A 21133-nucleotide genomic window follows, 5' to 3' on the forward strand; every position below is an offset into this window, starting at 1 on the left:
ATAAATAGATCTCCCAAAGGCAATAAAATTCTAAAAGAGTCTCTGTCTTGTTTTTTTTTTGTCTATTAAATTCACATTTCATTTCGATTTTTGTTTTTGTTACTTTTTTTTTTATTTTTTATGTTTTTCTTACGTGTCTAATGAGAATGGGAAGAGAAACTATACTTTTTTGGATGTGATTTTGAGGTGATGCTTGTGTGTATGTGTGTGGATTAATGATGATGATGATTGCGATGGTTTGACTGAGGCTGTGATGGGCAACCTGTGTGTCGCGACACACTAGAGTACCTTCAAAAATATTTGAAAATGGCATGAACCGTATGTTCCTGTCGAGGCTAATCATCAAGGTGTAAATCAAAAATTAATGATTGCCCACCACTGGACTAAGGTTTGATCCTAGGGTGACCATCCTGGATCAATCCTAGACATCCAAATAGCACTAAATCGGTTAATCGATCGAAAAATCCAACCTCAATTCGACGTAATTCTGATTTGATGTCGAACATGTCTTAAATCCGACCTAATGCCAGTGTTACGCTGAATTTTGGATTGATTAACTGACTAATCCTATTCAAAGTTCCACTAAGTATGTTCCATGCACAGATATGATGTTCATAGTTCTTAGCTTCAAGCAAGCTTGTGTCTTAATTTCTATGATTTCTATGGTTGTGGTACATTGCGATACGGTAATTGATATACTTGTCCCGTTTTTAGTGTCACTAGTGCCTCGGCTTAAGTGCGCTCCAAAAATATTAGATTTTGCATCACTAAACTAAACTAATCAGTGCCTGTTCCACTTAGGCAACCCCCAATCATCACCAAAGCAGCATCGCCCTTAATCCCCATTCAACCCACACAGCAGCATCCCTCAAATATTGTCACACATCCCAAAAAGTCTCCTAAAAAGTCAACCATTTAAGACAGTTGATCATTGCAGTTATTATAAAAAAATATTTATTCTAATATAAAAATTCCTTGTCTTTCCTTCCTTTTTTTGTGATATAAATTTATGTATAAAAAAATATTATATCTTGATTTAATATTAAAAATAGTTTGATGATTTGAGAGATGGTTTTGGGGGGTTTTTTGAGAGTTCTTGGGGGGATTTTGTAGGGAATTGAGTAATAGATTTGGGTTTTGATGGATTTTTGAGTAGGAATTAGCGACTAATCGATCAAAAATCTAGAAGTATGACTTGTGATGAGATTTAGTGTCGAAATTGGTTAAAATTGGTGATACCAATCGATAAATTCGGTTTGAATCTGGCTCAGAGTCGATATATCGATGTATATCATGCAAAATTTAATTCGAATCCTGCAAGACGCCAGAGTCATACCAGCTTGATTTCAGATTTTAGATCGATTAATCCCAGGTTGAGAAATTAGACGGTATCGGCTATATTTATATAGAATACCGCGGTGTTTGGCGGTATTTAGCGGTATCTGTATGGATACTGCGGAGTTTTTCAGCCTGGGATTAATCGACTTGTGCTATTCGGGATTTGTATTGCAATTTTAATGGAAAATTTCTATAAATTGTCAATTTAGCAATAATTTTGAGCACAATTTCAGACTTAACCTTAAACTTTTCAGAAAATTTCAATTAGTTAACTTCAAAATATATCCAAAAAATCAAAATCAAAATCCCCCAAAAACTCAAAATGAAGCTTGGAATTGATCAAGAATTGACCAAAAGTCATTGTCAAAAAAATTGATTTATTAAAGAATTGACAGGACTTAATTAAAAAGCAGCCTTTGCTGTAGTTTGGACTCCAGATAAGTTGTCGCTCACTTATTACGTAATAGTCTTAGAGGGGGTCGGTATAGAGGGGAGTCGTCTTACAGGGGATTGTCTTAGAGGGAGTCATCTTATAGAGGAAGAAGGTTGTGAATCAATGAAAAATCAAGTGTCCATTGATATTAAGTAACGGAAAGGGAGAGGAACAGTCAAAAAGTCGATGATGATGACTGTCAAGTTCAATATAAAGTGACTCTCAAGTGACTGTCTCCTGATTGTCAAGTGACTCTCAAGTTATTGTCAAATTGCCGTCAAGTGACTGTCTTGTCGATATTTTACATTAAGTAATAACTGAACGGTCCCCAAAGCCCTGTCAATTCTGCCTGAATCAATCAATTCCCCAACCCAAACCCCTCAATGCCCCCCCAAAACCATCTTCTCAATTAATGAATATCAAAATTGACAGTAAAATAGTTTAAAAATTTTTTTAGCACATTTTTAATTCTTTTTCGATGGAACTGTAATAGACTTTGCGAGTTCAGCGAGTACATCCTTATAAATGATTGGATCCAAATTACGTCCAAGCATATAAATGATCCACCAATCACCAATATCAACCTTATTTGACACGGATATGGCAATTTCTCTTGGCACCATACGATTTCTGGCATTTAATACTCTAGCACGAATTGATGGCACAAAAATGATGAGAAGACGATAAATTACTAGACCGATGAGCATGGCAAGGAGGATTAAATACCAGAACCAGATGAATATGTAAGTTTTTTCGTTAACTAAAAATAGACAAAATTTAAAATTTTGAATTTTTAACGGTTTTTTTAAATTCAAATACCAATATTTAACGGCAAGATGCACAAACTGTCATGTTTTTGGATTGATCCAGACGCACCAAATTTATGGAAAATACATTTTGTGACACGTGGGAACACATAGACCATTGGATCGACTCGATTCTCTTGTGGCTGATCTGAGTATTTAAGTACCCTAAAAAAATAGTTCAAAAATGTGAAAAATTGACTTAATTTTAATTAATTTCAATTAACTTTACCGCCATCCGTAATCAGCAAACTCTCCGTCAAAGAACTTATTCATTAGAATTAATTGAATGATGATATTGACTAAGCACAGGAACTCACAGAACCAATAACGAACGGCATAGAGTTTATGACGCTATAAATAGAAGCAATTAGTACATCTGGCAATTAGAAGATTGTGATTAAATTTACCTTCAAATGACTCAACATGTAGTCAATCAAGGCATGCTTCTTGGCCTGCTTTTCATCCTCACGGCAGATACCTAGGTTGAGATTCATGGCGATTGTTCTAAGGAGACCTGGAATTGGAGATAAATTTAGTATTGTCAATAAAGGTTTGCTTGCAAGTAATCGTCAAGTATCAATGGTTGCCATGTCTGTCAAGTGACTACCATGTGACTGTCAAGCTACCGTCAAGTTACTGTCAAGCTATTGCCAGGTGACTGTCGAGTAACTGTCAAGTGACTGTCAAGTATTGCTTGCAAGTGACTGTCAAGTGACTATCAAATAACTGTTAAGTGACTGTCAAGTGATTTTCAAGTTACCGTTTAGTGAATGCTAACTGATTGTCAAGTGATTGTCAAGAAAACGTCAAGAGACTGTCAAAGAAAAGTCAAGTGACTGTCAAGGAAAAGTCAAGTGACTGTCAAGGAAACTTCAAGTGACTGTCAAGTGAATATCTAGTTACCGTCAAATGAGTGTCAAATGACTTGTTAAGTTAACGTCAAGTAACTGTCAAGTTATTGTCAAATGACTGTCGAGTAACTGTCAAGTGACTGTCAAGTATTGCTTTCAAGTGTCAAATGATTATCAAATGACTGTTAAGTGACTGTCAAGTGACTGTCAAGTGATTGTCAAATTACAGTCAAGTGAATGCCAAGTGAATGTCAATTGACTATCAATTGTCAAGAGACCTTCAAATGACTGTCAAGTTACCGTCAAGTGAATGTCAAGCAACCGTCAAGTGTCAGTCAAGTGAGCGTCAAGTAACAGTAAAATGACTGTCAAGTGACTCTAAAAAGACTGTCAATAGACTGTCATGCTATCTAAATTCACCATCAATTGGCTGTCAAGTGACTGTCTAGTAGCCGGCAAGTTACTGCCAATTAACTGTCAAATGAATGTCAAGTAACTGACAAATAACTATCAAGTGATTATCAAGTGACTATCAAGTTACAGTCAAGTACATTTTAGTCAATTTCCAGCTTTGAAATCAAATAAATCCACAAAAAATAAACAAAAATGTCAATTCTCACCTCCTTCAAATGTATCCCACAAGAATTTCGGTGTATAGCAAGCACATGCCTCTGTAAATAAGAACATTTATTAATTTATGAATCTTCAGCATGTTCTACATTTCAGCATTTAAATTTCTTTGACTTTAAATTGACCCTACATGCTTCACAAATTCACATAAATCAACATATTTTCATTAAAAAGAAGCTACAACTTCTAGTATTCATAAATCAATCATTCAACTTGATTGTCATGCTTAACTTACGGAAAAACAGCACGAAGCAGACCCACTGATAGTATGTGTGATATTTCTTGGCATCTAAAACAATAAAAATAATTAAATTAGTAATTAAAATTACATAAAATATTTGAATGTGTTAATACCTTCGTCATTAAAGTCGTTTGCAACACCTGGATGTGCAATTTCTGTGCCAACCTAAAACGACATAAAAAGAATGCACAAAAAATAAGTTTAAAATTCTCATAAATGGAATAATTCATGAATAAAACATAATTTCATGGAATTTTGTGTTAGAAACAATTTGGATGAGTTTGGGTCGATTTTGTGTCGGATTGTCTGTCTTAGAGTTGTCAGTCTCAGAACTGGTTGACTCCAGTGTAGTCCGAACTCCAATTGCTAGATTCTAGAACCCAATTAGAGTCTAGTGGAGTCCATCTGTCTGAGTCACGCCAATTCTGGTTTGTCTTAATGTCATTTGGTACCTGAGTAGACAGAGACCAGTTTGACTGGTTGTTTGTCTGGTTCTAAGTATGACAATTGCCGTCTAAATGTGATTTGTCGTCTTTAGAGCTATATGTGCTACCAATCGACACGATTAAGAAGAGTTTCCCGAAGATTAGGTTTTAAGATTGAAAATGGAACCAAGATAGATAGACCAAAACCGAGACCTGGAACGACACTAAGACCAAGACTGATATCGAGATCCAGACTCAGAACTACACATAAACCAAGACTGGAATGAAGAACTGAACTGAAACTGAGACCGAGTCTGAGTCTACAAAGGAATTTTTGGAAGTCTCGGTTTTGACTAATCACGACCCTAGACGAATTTAGTTCTTAGTCTCGAAAATCTTTACGATTAAGGCCGTCCAAATTCGATTGTCCATTCCTAGAGCAAGCATCTGAATTATCCAATCTACCCTAACAGGCCAAGATGCCACTTTTTAGATTGTTCAGACTTGCAACATGAAAGCATGCTTTGTGCATGTCAGTGGCTAGCTAAATCGCAGAGATCGAAGCCACTGATATTTTAGTCTGCGACTGCAAAAAAATTCGCTTAATTTAGCGCTAAAATAAGCGAACATTTAACCGCCGACCTTAAAGACTTCGATCTCTGCTAAATCGCCCATTAATTCCCGTAACTCTATTTTTGCCGACATTTAGCATTTCACATCTATATGGTCACAATCAAGTCACTAACATCACCCAAATCGTCTCAATCAATACAAAAAGTAATAAAAAATCATTTAACAAAGACTATAATTTGGCAATTTATTCTTAGAAATCACATCACATGAGCTTTTATTAATGAATAAACTGACTAAACTATTAATTATAGACATCGGAGCTATAACAAAAGAATGCGGATTCATGATGAAGATATTCAGCAACTGCAGGATTTTATTGCAATATTTTTGGTAATTTGAGTATTTAATTAAAATAAAATGTTAAAGATTGAAGAGACTGAAGACTGAAGAGATTGAAGACAAAAAGACAAGAAAACCCAAAGACCAGAAGACTCGAAGACCCAAAGACCCAAAAAATCCAAAGAAGGACGAAGAAGAACGAAGAAAAACGAGGAAGTCCGAAGATGCAAAGACCCGAAGACTTGTAAACCCGGAGACTCGAAGACCCGAAGACTCGAAGACCCGAAGACTCAAAGACCTGAAGACCAAAAAATCCAAAAAAATAACGAAGATGTCCGAAGAAAAACGAAGAAGCTCGAATAAAAACGAAGAAGCTCGAATAAAAACGAAGAAATCCGAAGAAGAACGGAAAAATCCGAAGAAGCCCGAAGAAGCCCGAAGAAGACCCGAAGATCGAAGACCGAAGACCGAGACTAAATGGTCATTCTGTTGAAATGCGCTCTACCCACTCCCACCTCATACCCAATACCATACCAACATTTATGAATTAAACATATCTCATCCACCTTTTTTGTCCATGCAATATTCTCAACTGCATATTTCTTTCCTTTTGTTTTAAAAACTCTTTCGTTTAGTACAAAAACGATGCACAACCAATAATTATTTATTTTCGTTTATAATCGAGTGGTGCTGCACATTCCATTTCATTCATGTCTTCGTCTATTGCGTTGTTATTTCATCATCCCAAAAAAAAAAAAAATTGAATCTTCGCAGTACAGTCTGTGATTTCCTTTCATTCAACAAATGGTTCAAGGGGATTATTAAGAATAAAAATGAAATAAAGAAGAAGGAAAAGACATGAAATAAAGGGTGAGGGCTGAAATGACGTTGAATTGAATTGGATTTTTTGGTAGTCTGGAATGAGAATTTCCGTTCTTCTTTGTTTGGAATTTTTTTGTTGGATTTAGATGCGTTGCAGATTGTTGTGATGTTTTTAAAAAATTGGGTTTGTTTGTTGAATCTAACCGGGGTTAGTAGAGACTCTAGTCGAGCTCTAGTCGAGCTCAAGTCGAGCTCTAGTCGAGCTGTAGTCGAAACTCTAGTCGAGCTGCAGTCGAGACTCTAGTCGAGCTCTAGTCGAGCTCTAGTCGAGAATCTAGTCGAGCTTTAGTCGAGCGTCTAGTCGAGACTCTAGTCTAGCGTCAAGTCGAGCGTCTAGTCGAGCGTCTAGTCGAGCGTCTAGTCGAGACTCTAGTCGAGCTCTAGTCGAGACTCTAGTCGAGCTTTAGTCGAGCTCTAGTCGAGACTCTAGTCGAGCTTTAGTCGAGAGTCTAGTCGAGCTCTAGTCGAGAGTCTAGTCAAGCTCTAGTCGAGACTCTAGTCGAGCGTCTAGTCGAGCGTCTAGTCGAGCGTCTAGTCGAGCGTCTAGTCGAGCGTCAAGTCGAGACTCTAGTCGAGCGTCAAGTCGAGACTCTAGTCGAGCGTCTAGTCGAGCTCTAATTGAGACTATATTTGAGCTCTAGTCGAGCTGTAGTCGAGCTCTAGTCGAGAGTCTATTCGAGGCTCTAGTCGAGCTGTAGTCGAGACTCTAGTCGAGCTGTAGCCGAGAGGCTAGTCGAGCTATAGTAGAGAGTCTAGTCGAGCTGTAGACGAGCCCAAGTTGAGCTCTAGTCAAGCGTCAATTCGAGCTATAATCGAGTTGTAGTCGAGCTGTAGCCGAGCTGTAGTCGAGATTCTAGTCGAGCTCAAGTCGAGAGTTTAGTCGAGCTCTTGTCGAGACTATAGTCGAGCTAAGGTCGAGCAATACTCGAGATATAGTCGAGCTCTAGTCGTGACTCTAGTTGAGCTGTAGTCGAGCTCTAGTCGAACTTTAGTCGAGAGCTAGTCGAGCTGTGGTCGAGCTGTAGTCAAGCGTCTAGTCGAGAGTCTAGTAGAGCTCTAGTCGAGCTGAATCGAGATTCTGGTCAAGCTCTAGTCGAGAGTCTAGTCGATCTCAAGTTGAGACTCTAGTCAATCTATAGTCGAGCTCTATTCGAGAGTCCAGTCGAGCTGTAGACGAGCCCAAGTCGAACTCTAGTCTAGAGTCTAGCCGAGCTCTATTCGAGCTTTAGTCAGAAGTCTGGTCGAGCTCTTGTCAAGACTATAGTCGAGCTAAGATCGAGCTAAGGTCGAAATAAAGTCGAGCTCTGATCAAGCTTTAGTCTAGTAGACTCTAGTTGATCCCTAGTCGAGCTTCAGTCGAGCTCTAATCAAACTCTAGTCAACTCAACTTCTAGACCCGCATCTAAAATCCCAAAAAATACAATAAATTAAACAATAAATCAATCTCACCTGTCTCTTATAAGCATCTGGCATTGTAAAAGTCGACGAAATCCAGCAAAAAGTGTTGACAACATGTGTTGGAATTCCACTAACAATACACGAAATAGGCTGTCCAACATATTGTGTTGCCGTAATAACGAGTGAGCATGTAAGCAATAAAACTGTCGTAAAAATATTATGCAGTCGAAAGACGGCATTATCAGTCTGAATGTCCTGTATTTTAAAATAATCCTTTAAGCCTCCTAATAACTTGTACATTTTGGAATATTTTTTATTATTAATTCACGGATATAAAATTTAGTTTAATGCACTCAAGGCCACACTTTTTTGATTCACTTCAAACACATATAAAAAATATTTAGCTGCTGATTGTTCTTCTTATTCTTATTTTTTAAGTCTTTTTTTTGTTAGAATATTTCCATTATTTTACTGCTGCTGATCAGCGTGTTGAACCTTTAGTTGTACGAAGCAGAGCTAGAATTAGAATTAAAAAAGAAGAAAATTATTACTCAATATAGTCAATTGTTGCGAAATTGGACGAGCACATTTTGGCATAAAAAGTAGTATTAAAATTGCGGACGGAATTGTGTGATTTTTGATGAAATAATGGCTGGAAAAAAATTTGTTTTAAAAAACAGAATTGATCATAATTTGTGTAAGAAAATTGAATGAATTTTTGAGATTTTTGGATTCATTCATGTTTTAAGGAGCTGGAACGTATCCAGCAATCATCCATATCCATTGTACATAGATGCTGGTCGTCGCGTATGCAACGAGTTAGGCACTTTTATAGGTACTTTTCGGTTATTGAGAATAGAAGCAAACATTGCTATATGTAGGGGAAACGCGGCTCACAGCCTCCCTTTGAAGGCTACAGGCAGTAATGTCATCAAAGAAGTGGTTCGGATTCCACTTTAAACTGTAGGTCTAGGTTTGAGCGAGAGATCTGGCGAATCCTCCCTCGTTAAACTCCCAATAGCCATGAAACGCGTATAAACGCGCAGCTATGGACCTTAAGGTCTGCAAAGCTAATGTTTATTTTTTTTATTGCTATTTGGACTTTGTTGCTCTAACAGACAAAGAGTATGCTTCCATGGTACATAATGACCGCTAAGATACCTAAAATTGGTCTCTTTGCCTGTTAGGTTTGGTTTAATGAAGGACATAAGCATTCTGTAGAGACTTTGGGATTATACAACAGATCATCAAACACAGTGCCGATTCCTAAGTATCCAGAAGGAAGGAAGGCTGAAATTTGCCCCTTGTAGGGAGAGAGCCTGCCTACAAGAGCATAGTAAGCTGAGAGCACATGTAGCGCCCACATGTAATTGCTAGCGAGACTGCTGAACAAGTAGGTCTAATTGAAGTAAGCTCTAGAAGCATGCTCTTTTCTTGCTAGAGTTGGAAGTGAAGCTCTAGATTCAGTTTGGAAAAACCTCTTCAATTTGCTATTTACCTTCTTCTTCTTCCCCTCTAAATGTTCGCATTCTATCCAAAATACTTCAATAATTGATATTGTAACCTTGAAATTTGAACTAGAACTTCCACAATGTTCATAAAATTCATAACAATAAAAGTTTGAATTCATTCATTATAACATAAAATCATTAAATCCAGTGGTGGCCAACCGTATATTTTTCAATAAGCCCTACACTCAACATATCCTCATTAAAGCAAGTCTCTCTTTCCATTAAACTCTCTAGCATGTAAAGCACCAATTAATTTCTGTACTCACGACAAGGAGTTTTTGTGTTTAAAATAGAATAAAAAAAATAATAAAAGAAATTTAAACAAAAGGCTTATTCGCAAGTCACAAAAATTACACGTTTTATCGTACTTAAAAAAATGTTCTCTCGCATGCTCCATAAAAAATGTGTAGCATGGTCTATATAGAAAGAGAAAAGAAAAATGTGTTTTGTAGAATTTTATGGGAGTGATTCATAAGTTACGTGAGATGAGAAAAAAATCTTAAATCATATTAGGATTTGCTAGGGATTATTTTGAGGAAGATTAAGAGACAAAATCAGAAATTTATTGAAAAATTGAAGAATTTTTCTTCAAACAGGAAAGTGATCTGGCCAGCAATAAAGTCATATGGACGGTAATTTTGTAATACTTGTAACTTAGGCTCCAAGTCAGGGCATGTTTCCAGCAAGTAAGTAAGTAAATAATTAAGGAAAGTGAGTTTGAGGTGACTTGAACCCCGAATTTCTTACTCACTTTATCTGAATATACTCAGAATATTGCTAAGTTTACATTTTAAATTAATAGTCCCAGAAAGCATACGATGAAGAATTGACCATAAATCCAATTATAGGACTATTTGACTCTAACCAGAGGCCGAATTTCATCAAATCTGGTCTGATGTCAGTGTCACACTAGCCTGATATTAAATTTTTGACAATTTTTAGGTAGTGTCTCTTTCAGACCTCACGGCAATCCCTAACAGGCAAAGAGGGCGCTTTTAGGTACTGTAATGGTATCATTGTACCAGAGTTGGCAGGACTCCAATGTAGAGGCGCCTACACTATAGTTCGGACTCTCAAAGTCTTGCAAACTGTGGTCTGATCCATGAAAGCATGTTCTTTGTCTATTAGAGAACCTCATAACCTCATGTCTTACTGTCTAAATGACAATCTAACAGCTACACCAATGTTGATCAAACGATGTGACAGTTCAGACGTTTAATACAATTCAGGCACTTTAAATATTTCTGACAGTTAAATTGTAACAACACAGAACTACACTGTGCTGCTTGGGTAAATTAGTGGTTTACATCAAGAAACAAACTTTTCAACTTTGGCTGCATTTAGCTTAAATGATGATGATGATGATCAGAACAATTGTAAAATATGACAATATATGTTTAAGTCTGAATACCAAGCATGAGTACTTAAGCATCAATTTCATAATTTTTATGTCAATTACAAAATGCTCATCATTTAACAGATCTTACAAATGTCAAGCACTTCCTTACAAATTAAATGAACAAAAAAATGTAAAGTAAATGCACTAAATGACTGCTTAATTGAATTATGTCATAAATGTAATGAACAGGAACAAAAAATTTTATCTTTCATTTTTTCTTTTTTAAATTTAGCTTCAAAACATAATCTGGAAACACTAATGCAAGGCAGCATAAAAGCAACATGATCCATAAATGGAAAGATAATATTTTTTTTTTTTACGGATAGAACGTTTTTTATTTATTTATATTTAGTTGGGAATTAATCGCTTTGTGGAGGTATTTAGGAGTGATGTGTAGGAACTGACTTGAATTTGTTTACGTATGCCGGAAGACACGTGAAGAAGAAATGAGAAAAAATACAGTCTGGAATCAAAATGAGTCCAAAATTGGTCAAATTCGGTGAAATCTTTACTCAAACTGGACTTGCGTCCGTCTCCAGACCGTTTCTGACCGATCTGACTCCGTGGCTGACCAAACGCCAAGTAGTTCACCTTCCTGTGTTATTTCCTGTTTTCACAAAGAACACCGCTGGCGACCGAAGCTATGGAGCATGTTTCCAGTAAGTAAGTAATTAAGTAAGCAAGTAATTCTCACTTTTTACGTCGATCAAAGCATTTTTTACAGAGCCATTGTCATTTATAGTCATCATTGGATGGCAATCCCCAAATTCAGAGAAATTCAAAATCGTTGCATTTAACTTAAGTTTTCTCGGAGATTTTAAATAGCCATAAAAAGATTTTTATTAGTCATTGAGGATTGTTTCATGTGTAGGTGCCGGTTGGCTTTGTAAAAATTAAGTAAAAGTCTTTTTGATGTCTTCTTTTTGCATCACGTGAATATTAATGAGAGATAAATCTTTGCCGCAAATTTTTTACGTTATTGATTTGAAGAAATGATTTGAAAAAGTGTGAATTTTATGGTTTTTAATTGGAATTAAAATTTGTGGAGTCTCTAACAGGCAAAGAGTTTGCTTTAAAATTACAGAAAGACCATTACGGAAGCTAAAAGCGGTATCTTTGCCTGTTGGGAAATATGTATGAATGTGACTGATTCTAAGATATTTGCAAGTTATTTATTGGAAAATTAATTACAGTAGCGTCCAAAAATTTGCGGACAAGAAATATTTTTTCTTATTTTGATTATAAAATCCGTTTAAATGCATGAAATTAAATGCGGTTTTCAGTGTTTAATTCTTCTTTAAAAACTACATTAGAAAAAACATACATTTAGTTGGAAACATTTGTTAATTACACTATAAAAATTTTTTTATGATAAATGATACGGTCAAAAATTTGCGGACAAAGCTTTTTGTTGTGATATTTTTAACAGTTCTTATCAGATCAACAAGGTTTGATTCTTTTCTTGATCTTTGTTGATTGCTTTTAAAAAAGGAAATCACTTTTCCAAATTGAGCATGCTGCATTCCAGCTACGGACCTTAAAACATTTTATAGTTAGGCCACGAGTTTTTCTCAAAAATTTTCACTTTTCTTGCAATTAAAGTAAATGTTTTTATACTCATTTAATAGCATTTTTAATGCACTTTCTAACAATATACAACACATAAGGCTTCCTTGAAAACAGACATCAAATTCAAAGAAAATATGTGAAAAAAGCAAGATGGCGGCTCATCAAAGATTACCAAAGTTTAAATTATTCAATGATTAGGACTTTTTGTGTAGTTTTTTGAGTTTGAATCTTTAGATTAGAGCTGTTTCAACTTAAAACAATAAATTTTACTGTCGTTTTCCAGCTTTTCAAAGGGAAATAGGTCGTTCGAAAATGTGACTTATAGAACATTCAAGGGAGAGAAAAAAATTATTTTTAATTTTGTTGTTTATGCTTTAAGTTAATATCTGTTAAGCATTTATTTGTTATATTTTGAATGTTTACAATGAAAAAAATCCTATTTGACCATCTTCAGTAGTCTAAATAATGAAAAACTACTTTTTAAATTTTCTCTCCTTTGAAAGTTCTATATGTGACATTTTCGAACGACCTATTTCCCTTTGAAAAGCTGGAAAACGACAGTAAAATTTATTGTTTTAAGTTGAAACAGCTCTAATCTAAAGATTCAAACTCAAAAAACTACACAAAAAGTCCTAATCATTGAATAATTTAAACTTTGGTAATCTTTGATGAGCCGCCATCTTGCTTTTTTCACATATTTTCTTTGAATTTGATGTCTGTTTTCAAGGAAGCCTTATGTGTTGTATATTGTTAGAAAGTGCATTAAAAATGCTATTAAATGAGTATAAAAACATTTACTTTAATTGCAAGAAAAGTGAAAATTTTTGAGAAAAACTCGTGGCCTAACTATAAAATGTTTTAAGGTCCGTAGCTGGATTGCAGCATGCTCAATTTGGAAAAGTGATTTCCTTTTTTTAAAAGCAATCAACAAAGATCAAGAAAAGAATCAAACCTTGTTGATCTGATAAGAACTGTTAAAAATATCACAACAAAAAGCTTTGTCCGCAAATTTTTGACCGTCTCATTTAATACAAAAAAATTTTTATAGTATAATTAACAAATGTTTCCAACTAAATGTATGTTTTTTCTAATGTAGTTTTTAAAGAAGAATTAAACACTGAAAACCGCATTTAATTTCATGCATTTAAACGGATTTTATAATCAAAATAAGAAAAAATATTTCTTGTCCGCAAATTTTTGGACGCTACTGTAAGTTAAGTTTAGTGTGGGGGAATGTTCAAAAATTACGTCAAGCTTAGTTGGAGAAGGGACGGAATTAGGTTAAAGAATACAAATTTTGGGGCATAATTTTAAGTCTGAAAGGGGGCCCTAAAAATGCTATTTTTAACGTTTCATTATTTACGAATGTCCCCTAATGTACCCTGCTGAAGTGCACAACCCGACCCGACTTCGGCTTCAACTTCGAGATTTGAAATTCTGTCCGAGTCAAATTTACTCAAATCCGACTTCGACATCGACTCGAATTTTATATGAAATTGTGTTGACTTGAGTATACTTTTCCTTGATTAATTTGAGTCGACTTCGAGCTCTGATTCAAATTACATGAATCTATCCAGAACTTCCTTCACAAAATCCAAATTTTTCCTTCAAATTCTACTCTAAATTCTTCCAAAAATTCTACATTTCTCATTCAAAAAATCAACAACTATGTCCCAAAAAATCATCAATTTCATTCAATTTATTCTATTTAGAGAGATATTTTCTTTCATAATGTTTATTTTGTGTTGACACTCGTCGTCTGTGTAAATAAACAGTGAAGATTAAATAAGAATGAAAATAAAAATATTAAATGAATATCTGTGAAAGACACACAAACACACTTGCAGTTCAAATAAATCATCAATTTCATTCTTCAACATTTACTATCAATTTGTTATCAATTTTTAGTTTTGGAATTAGACTAGATTGTTTATGAATTTGTGAATAATTGAGAGTTGAGAGGCAATTGAGAGGCTGAATCTCTAACAGATAATGAGTAAATTCACATGGAATCGTGATCAAGGATGTAAAAATGATCAATAATTGCAACAAAAAAAAAATCATTAAAATATGACAATACACAATATTTAAATTTCAAATTTTTTAAAAAAATTTAATCATTTTATTATAATTTTTTATAATTTAAAAAATTTCAAATGTTTCAAATTTATTAAAGATTTGAAATTTATTTAAACTTTTAAAATAATTTTAATAAAAATTTAAATTTTTTAAAAAATTGATTTTTTTTAAGTTTGAATTTTTTTTAAAATTAGTTTTTTTTTCATTTATAATTATTTTAAATTCTAATAAATTTTATTCTTTTTTTTGAATTTCAACTTTTTTAAATTTCAATTTTTTTTTAATTTTGATTTTTTTAATTCAATTTTCAATTTAAATTCCAATTTTTTAAAAAATTGCAAAATTTAATTTTAAATTTTAAAAACCTTAAAAAAACCAATTGCGATTTATTCTCAAAGTTACAAACTCTTTTTAAAATTCAAAAAGAAAACCAGAATTTCAACATTTTTTTTCACTTCTTTTTCTTATCGTTTACTTCTACTTCTCTTAACCTTTTTGTTAAACTTAATTCCTATGTACTTCATATAGTTCTTATTATTACTTTATGCTTTTTTGTATTCAACTTTTTCGAAATTTTTTCTCTTTTTTTTTTCGCTTTCTCCACTTCCAACAAGAGGCTGCTTCGTTGTCTTCAAATTCATTTGAATATCATTCATTTCTTGTAAATGATCAGACAATTTTAAAAGCTTATAATAGTTTGAATGTTGGAAATAGAGTCTTTGATTAATTGAGCCTTGGATGCTTAATTGAAGATTTTTTGTTTAAATTTTGTGATTTTTTTACATTTTATTAAATCAGAGCTTGAATTTGACTCAGATTTTATATGAAAAATTGGATTTGAGTCCATAAAAAATTCGAGTCGACGTCGAGCTCTGCTTTAAATTGAGGTTCAAATTAGGACACAGAGTAGGAACAATCGAAAATTCGATATCAACTAGGATATAAACTGGATTAGATAAAATAAGTCTGACTTGACAATGGCCTGAGTCCGGAAAAAATGAATTTTTTTAAAATTTAAAAAAAAAATTTTTAAATTTAAAAAAAAATTCAATAAAATGAATTTTTAAAGAAATTGAGAATTGCAGTTTGGACCGGACCATACATAAGGCGCCTATTTAGACCTCAAGACTCAAAACAACCCAAAAGCCCTCCCAACTCTTAAATAATTATGCAAAATTACAAAATTATGAGATCCAAAAATAAAAAATCACATCCAACAATGCACAATGTCAATAAACAAACAAAATCCACAATCTGCGGCAATAAGCTCAAATTTCACATGTTATGATATAATTTACGCATGTGAGAGAAAAAAACAATATTTAAGTAGCTAATTCCGTTGATTTTCTCACAACAAGCAACAAAAGCTCTGACTATGAAATAGAAAGTTGATTGCTGTAATTTTTGTGTCACAATATCGGTTTTTGTTTAATTGCTTAGGTGGAAAAATGGTGGGAAATGTTGGGAAATCGATAATGAAATTAATGAAAAATGTTGAAAATTTAATTTAAAAATTGATGAAATTTTTTAAATTAATTTTTTAATTTTAATCAAAAATTCAAATTTTTTATTTTTTTTTTTTAAATTTTTTTTTAAATTTTTCAAACATTTTCAATTTTTATAAATTAAAAAAAATTCAAATTTGACTGCAATGAACCCTACTGTGAAGTCCTATGATTGGGTATAGGAAGATTTGCCTACAAATGAAGTAGGAACTCAACCCAAAATGTTTTAGGGACATGGTGAGGAATAGAGGGTCTATTGCGAAAAAAAGAAAGGAATTTTGGGATTATTTCTAAATAAACATTCAAATAACGATAAAAACATTGAAAAAACATTGAAAAACATTGAACCCCAAACCTCCTCTGATTGAGCACCCTCCTCTCATTACCCTTCTCCATACACCCCCTTAACATCACCCAATATATCTCTCAATCCTCATCCTCAACTTTCTCCAAAACCACAAAATATGCTAAACAACAAGCCTTGTCGTGAGGTCATTGACTGTAGAAAAAAGGCTTTTGTGATGTTGTGAATTAAAAGTATCACTTGAGTTCATAAATGAGGAATTTAATAAGAAGAAAACTAGTTGATACCTCGATCTTCAGCATTCATGTTTAAGTATTTATGAAGAAAGTTGAAGTTTTTTAACCAATCAGAGATGTATCTTGTTCTACCTCAAGTCTTGATATATGATATGCTAATTAAAAGAGACATTAAATCTAGATTTTTGAGAAGAAATTTGGTTTTGGGTTTCAATGAATTTGAATGGAGCTGTACAGTGAGTTGGACAAGGCACTGGGGTGTAGCCAGGGAGTGAGCGGCATTGGAGGCACCGGCAGTAAAATATTCTAGCTACTCTCATGTCAGGGCACCGGCAATATTGTAGTATTAAGAGTAAGATGTAATGTGGCTCTGAGGGTACCGTGATGGCTGATTTTAATTCAATATTAAAGCATAAAAAGTGCAGTTCCTCACATTGTGACACTTGAGTAATGAGTCATTATATGTAATTTATGAAGAAATGTGACTTTTTGAGATAATATTGGACAATTGAATTAGACTGACTGAATTCCTGTTTCCAGAAGCTTTTAGGGTTTGGCTATTGTAATTAGGGTTACTCAAAATCACAGCTTCTGTGAATCTTCGATCCAAATCAGGATCAAGACCGAGGGCAAGAACGGAACCAGGACCGAAACCGAGACTATGTTCGGGACAGGTTCTGAGATCGAAACCGAAACCTTGACTGAGATCTAGAGACTGAGACTAAGACAAGCGTCTGAGATTGAGCAAGCGAGACCGAAGTCGAGTTCGAGTCCGAAATCGAGTCCAAGACCGAGACCAAGACCTAGATAGAGACTGAGATTGACACCGACACCGTCACTGACACCAAGACCGTGATCAAGATTAGGACCGCGTCTTAGATCGTGATCGTGATCGCGACCGAGACTGACAATACAAGGAAATTCCTCAAAGTCTAGACCTTTATCATGTTTATATAATTGTCATGCATCTCCTATCAACAGTTAATTACTCAATAACTAACTTAATTCCTTAGAATTTTAAAACATTTAATTAAAACCTCAATCTTCAATTCCAATCATGTCTACAGTACAAGTCCAGTGGTCAATGTCATAAACAATACACGAATATGTGAATTAACTGATGGACCCACATGAAATATGTTTAATTTATGCCTTAAATCACGATGAAAAACAAACGTAGAATAGAATTTTATTGGAACTGCGCAAATATTTGACTTTTATTCTACTCATTTTTCTTAATTGAACTAGTTTTTGAGCTGGAAAATCGGGCCGATTGAGAATTTCTTTGTTCTTGGATGTAGTAAATTGTCTATTATTTTTGCTGGGTATTGTAATGACTGATTGAATTTTGTTAAATAGGAAATGTTTAACAAAATTACAAAAAAATTTAAAAATTTAAAATAAAAAATTAAATTCATTATTTTTAAAATAAATTTTAAAAAAATCAAAATTAAAAATTTAATTTTTTCAAAATAAAATTCCACAAAAATCCAAAATTGAAGCTTCAAAACGACCAAAACAATTATTTCAAATTCCCAAAATTCCCCGTCAGATTAAAGAACCAAAAAATACACAAAAAAAAAATTCTTTAAATATCTTTTTGACATAAATTTCTACTTCCCTAGTTCATTTCTATCCAAATACAACAACAACAACATATTTCCAACATTCAAGAGCAAGATGCAATAATACATACAACAAAATTTGTGTTATGCTGCACGTAAACATAAAAATGACGCTCTTAACCTTGTTTGTGGTAAAAAGGGACAAAAAAAAATTTTTTTTTTCTTTTTTTTTTTGTTTGACTTTATTTTGTGGGTGAACAAAAGTATGAAAGTGATATGGGAAATAGAAATGTTGATTTTTGGGACAATTTCGATATTGCAATGTCATTTTGGGTCTGCACATGTGGCATATTTGATAGATAATTGTGATAAAATGCAGGGGTGAAGTCTGGTAAGGGAGAGTTTGGGGTCTAAATTGAAGGAAAAATTTTAGATTTTTTTTTTAAATTTGCATATTTAAAAATATATTTTTTAATTTTTCTTAAATAAAATTGAATAGATTTAAAAAAATTTCCAAAATATTCTAAATTTTTCTTTAATTATTTTTTAAATTTTTTTAATTTTTAAAAATTTTTAAATTTTAAAATTTTGAATTTTTAAAATTTTTTAAATTTAAAAATTTTGAATTTTTAAAAATTTAGAAATTTAAAATAATTTATGTTTATTAAATTTGAATTTTATAAATTTTTAAACTTTTTTTTTTGATAATTTTACCAGTTTTTCAATTTAAACCAACACATTTTTAAAATTTAAATTCCAATAATTTTCATAAAATTTAAGAAAATTAATCACTAATCTCACGACTCATTCCACAAAATTCACAGTTCTGCTCCATATAATCCAAACTTTATATTCCTTTTTTTTATGTCTCAATTACAATTTTCACCACAAAATTTCATATTTTTTAAACTGTCAATTTAAACTCAATTTTATACTCAATAAAATGTCATGCTTCATAAAACATAATTTTTGTGCCTTAATCAACACTTTTAGAAACTCATTGACTGTCCACACTGTGTCCACATCTTAATTGACATGAAAGTGCATAAAATGCTTATTAAATGCAAATCGCTTGTCTATCATATTTTGAAATTCACATCAGAACTTGTTTGTAAACATTTAGTTCAAGCTCGTAGGCTGTACACTCAGAGAAATTAGAAATTAATTTTGAACTAAAGGTAAATTGATTTTTTTTTAATTTTGAACAGAGCTCGAAGTAGACTCGAATTTTACATGAAGTCAAGTCAACTTGAGTCGAATTTTCCATAAAAAAACCCGAGCCTTCTTCAAGCTTTGATTTTGAGAGATTTTAGCGGGACAAAGACATATTACACTAACATGCAAAGAGCGTGTCTTTCAAGAGCATAGCTCTCGCTTATTCTCACCTAGAATATATAAGGTGAGCCAGCTCTCGAAAGAATGCTCTTTGCTTGTTAGGGTTAGATGTCGGCATCTCCAGAGTTAACAATAGATCCAAATTTATTCAGAATTTGAGCTGATTCAGAAACGTCTACAGGAGTTGAAAGTTTGGATTTGGGATCAAGCCACCTTCTTTTGGAAAACTAAATTTCTGGGGTTTTTCGTGACAAATTTTCCAAGACCGTTTAATAATTTTGTAATGCTCTTGACGGGAATTACGATTTTATTATAATTTAATTGTTGAGAAAGTGGATAGAGGGGACTTTTCAAGAGTTCTTGGCAACATACAGATTGCTCACCACTGTAATAAATGTGATAGAATAAAATGATCCATTTGAAAGGTGTCAGACGAAAAGGCACTGTGATCTGCGATATGTTCTAAAATATATACATGGTTTCAGAGCTCGTGAACTACATATAACCTTTTAGAAGGAAGCTATCGATAAAAATAATATTGCATTTAGTATTAGAAATTGACAGACGGAAGTCAGCAATGGAGAAAGCTTTTCGAGACGTCTAAGCGACGCCATAGGTTGCAAAAATGTCAATTAGAAATCAAAACACAGAGAATTTATACAAGATTTGTGATTTTGCTAGCAATAACCAAGGATCTAAGTCGGAGCATGGTTCCGGTAAGTAAGTAAGTAGCCGACGCCATGAATCACAATTGATCTATACAGCCAGATGAAATAAGTAAATACAATCCTGGACAAGCGTCATTTTACATATACTGAACAGCATTCTCAACTACACCAAAAAGTACATTAAATTCATTTTAATTTACAAGTCCCAACCAATTTACAGCCTCACTGTACATCGCATCCAAGCATACAATTTATCTCTTACAACGTACAAGATAGTAAAAGCGAGAAGAAGAGATGAAAAAAAAAGAAGTAAAAAAAAACTTGAATACGTCAACAAAAAAAAATGCTCATGTAATAAGCGAAATTTATGTGTCCAATGTAAGAACATTAAGTCTTATGCTGAGTAAAACAAGTCGAAAAAGAAGGTAAAAAAAAATTAAGAGCAATAAACTCTTTTCCCGGCACATCCAATAATGGCTTCACAATTATTTTTTTTGCACTTTTTTTAGTTCCATTTCCAGCACTTGCCCTTGAAAATTTTCCACCATTTTTTCACACAATTTTCAATTTTAATTCCATTTTTTATGTCTAATTAATCGCACAAATTTAAATCCATACACAAAATTAATTTACAGCAACTTACTTCACTCAACTTCGATGCTCAATGTCGTACTGAATTATAATTTGTGAGCTGCATGAGAGTTCATCTCTCACTAATACATTGACATTTTCTCTCATTTTACATAATTCATTGTCATAGTGTGGATGTGTGTGTGATTGTTGGGCACTTTTTACGGAACGTATTTAAATTAACAGATGTGAGAATGAATGGAGAAAAAAGAAGAAGAAATGAAAAATAATGTTGGGTTCGGAAATAGATGGAAGGTATTATTAATATTGTTGTAGTTGTAGTGGTGTTGAATTTTAGAGGAATAAGTGATGTTGAATTGGTGGATTTGATGTTTTGCATGAATTTAGGGTATTTAAATTTCAGTGCTAATTTTGATCCTTTTACTTTGCTGGTCGTACAGATCAGTTGTAATCCA

At 33.3% G+C, this 21133-nt stretch overlaps 1 protein-coding gene across 1 annotated transcript; it reads right to left on the minus strand.

Annotated features, from left to right (window-relative positions):
• Nucleotides 1–1104: 1104 nt before the first annotated feature.
• Nucleotides 1105–20836, minus strand: LOC139087402 (innexin inx1-like). The gene is made up of 9 exons (XM_070636195.1): nucleotides 20731–20836; nucleotides 7968–8432; nucleotides 4413–4464; nucleotides 4294–4347; nucleotides 4049–4099; nucleotides 2985–3091; nucleotides 2807–2928; nucleotides 2591–2742; nucleotides 1105–2531 (listed from the first exon to the last, which is right to left on the minus strand). Exons 2-9 carry the CDS (start codon nucleotides 8214–8216, stop codon nucleotides 2236–2238), a joined length of 1083 nt encoding a protein of 360 aa, XP_070492296.1. The 5' UTR covers nucleotides 8217–8432; nucleotides 20731–20836; the 3' UTR covers nucleotides 1105–2235.
• Nucleotides 20837–21133: the final 297 nt, after the last annotated feature.

The sequence above is a fragment of the Chironomus tepperi genome, unplaced genomic scaffold (genome assembly GCF_022539635.2).
Source record: "Chironomus tepperi strain 1889 unplaced genomic scaffold, CSIRO-AGI_Ctep_v1 contig_106, whole genome shotgun sequence".
NCBI classification, from domain to species: Eukaryota; Metazoa; Arthropoda; class Insecta; order Diptera; family Chironomidae; genus Chironomus; species Chironomus tepperi.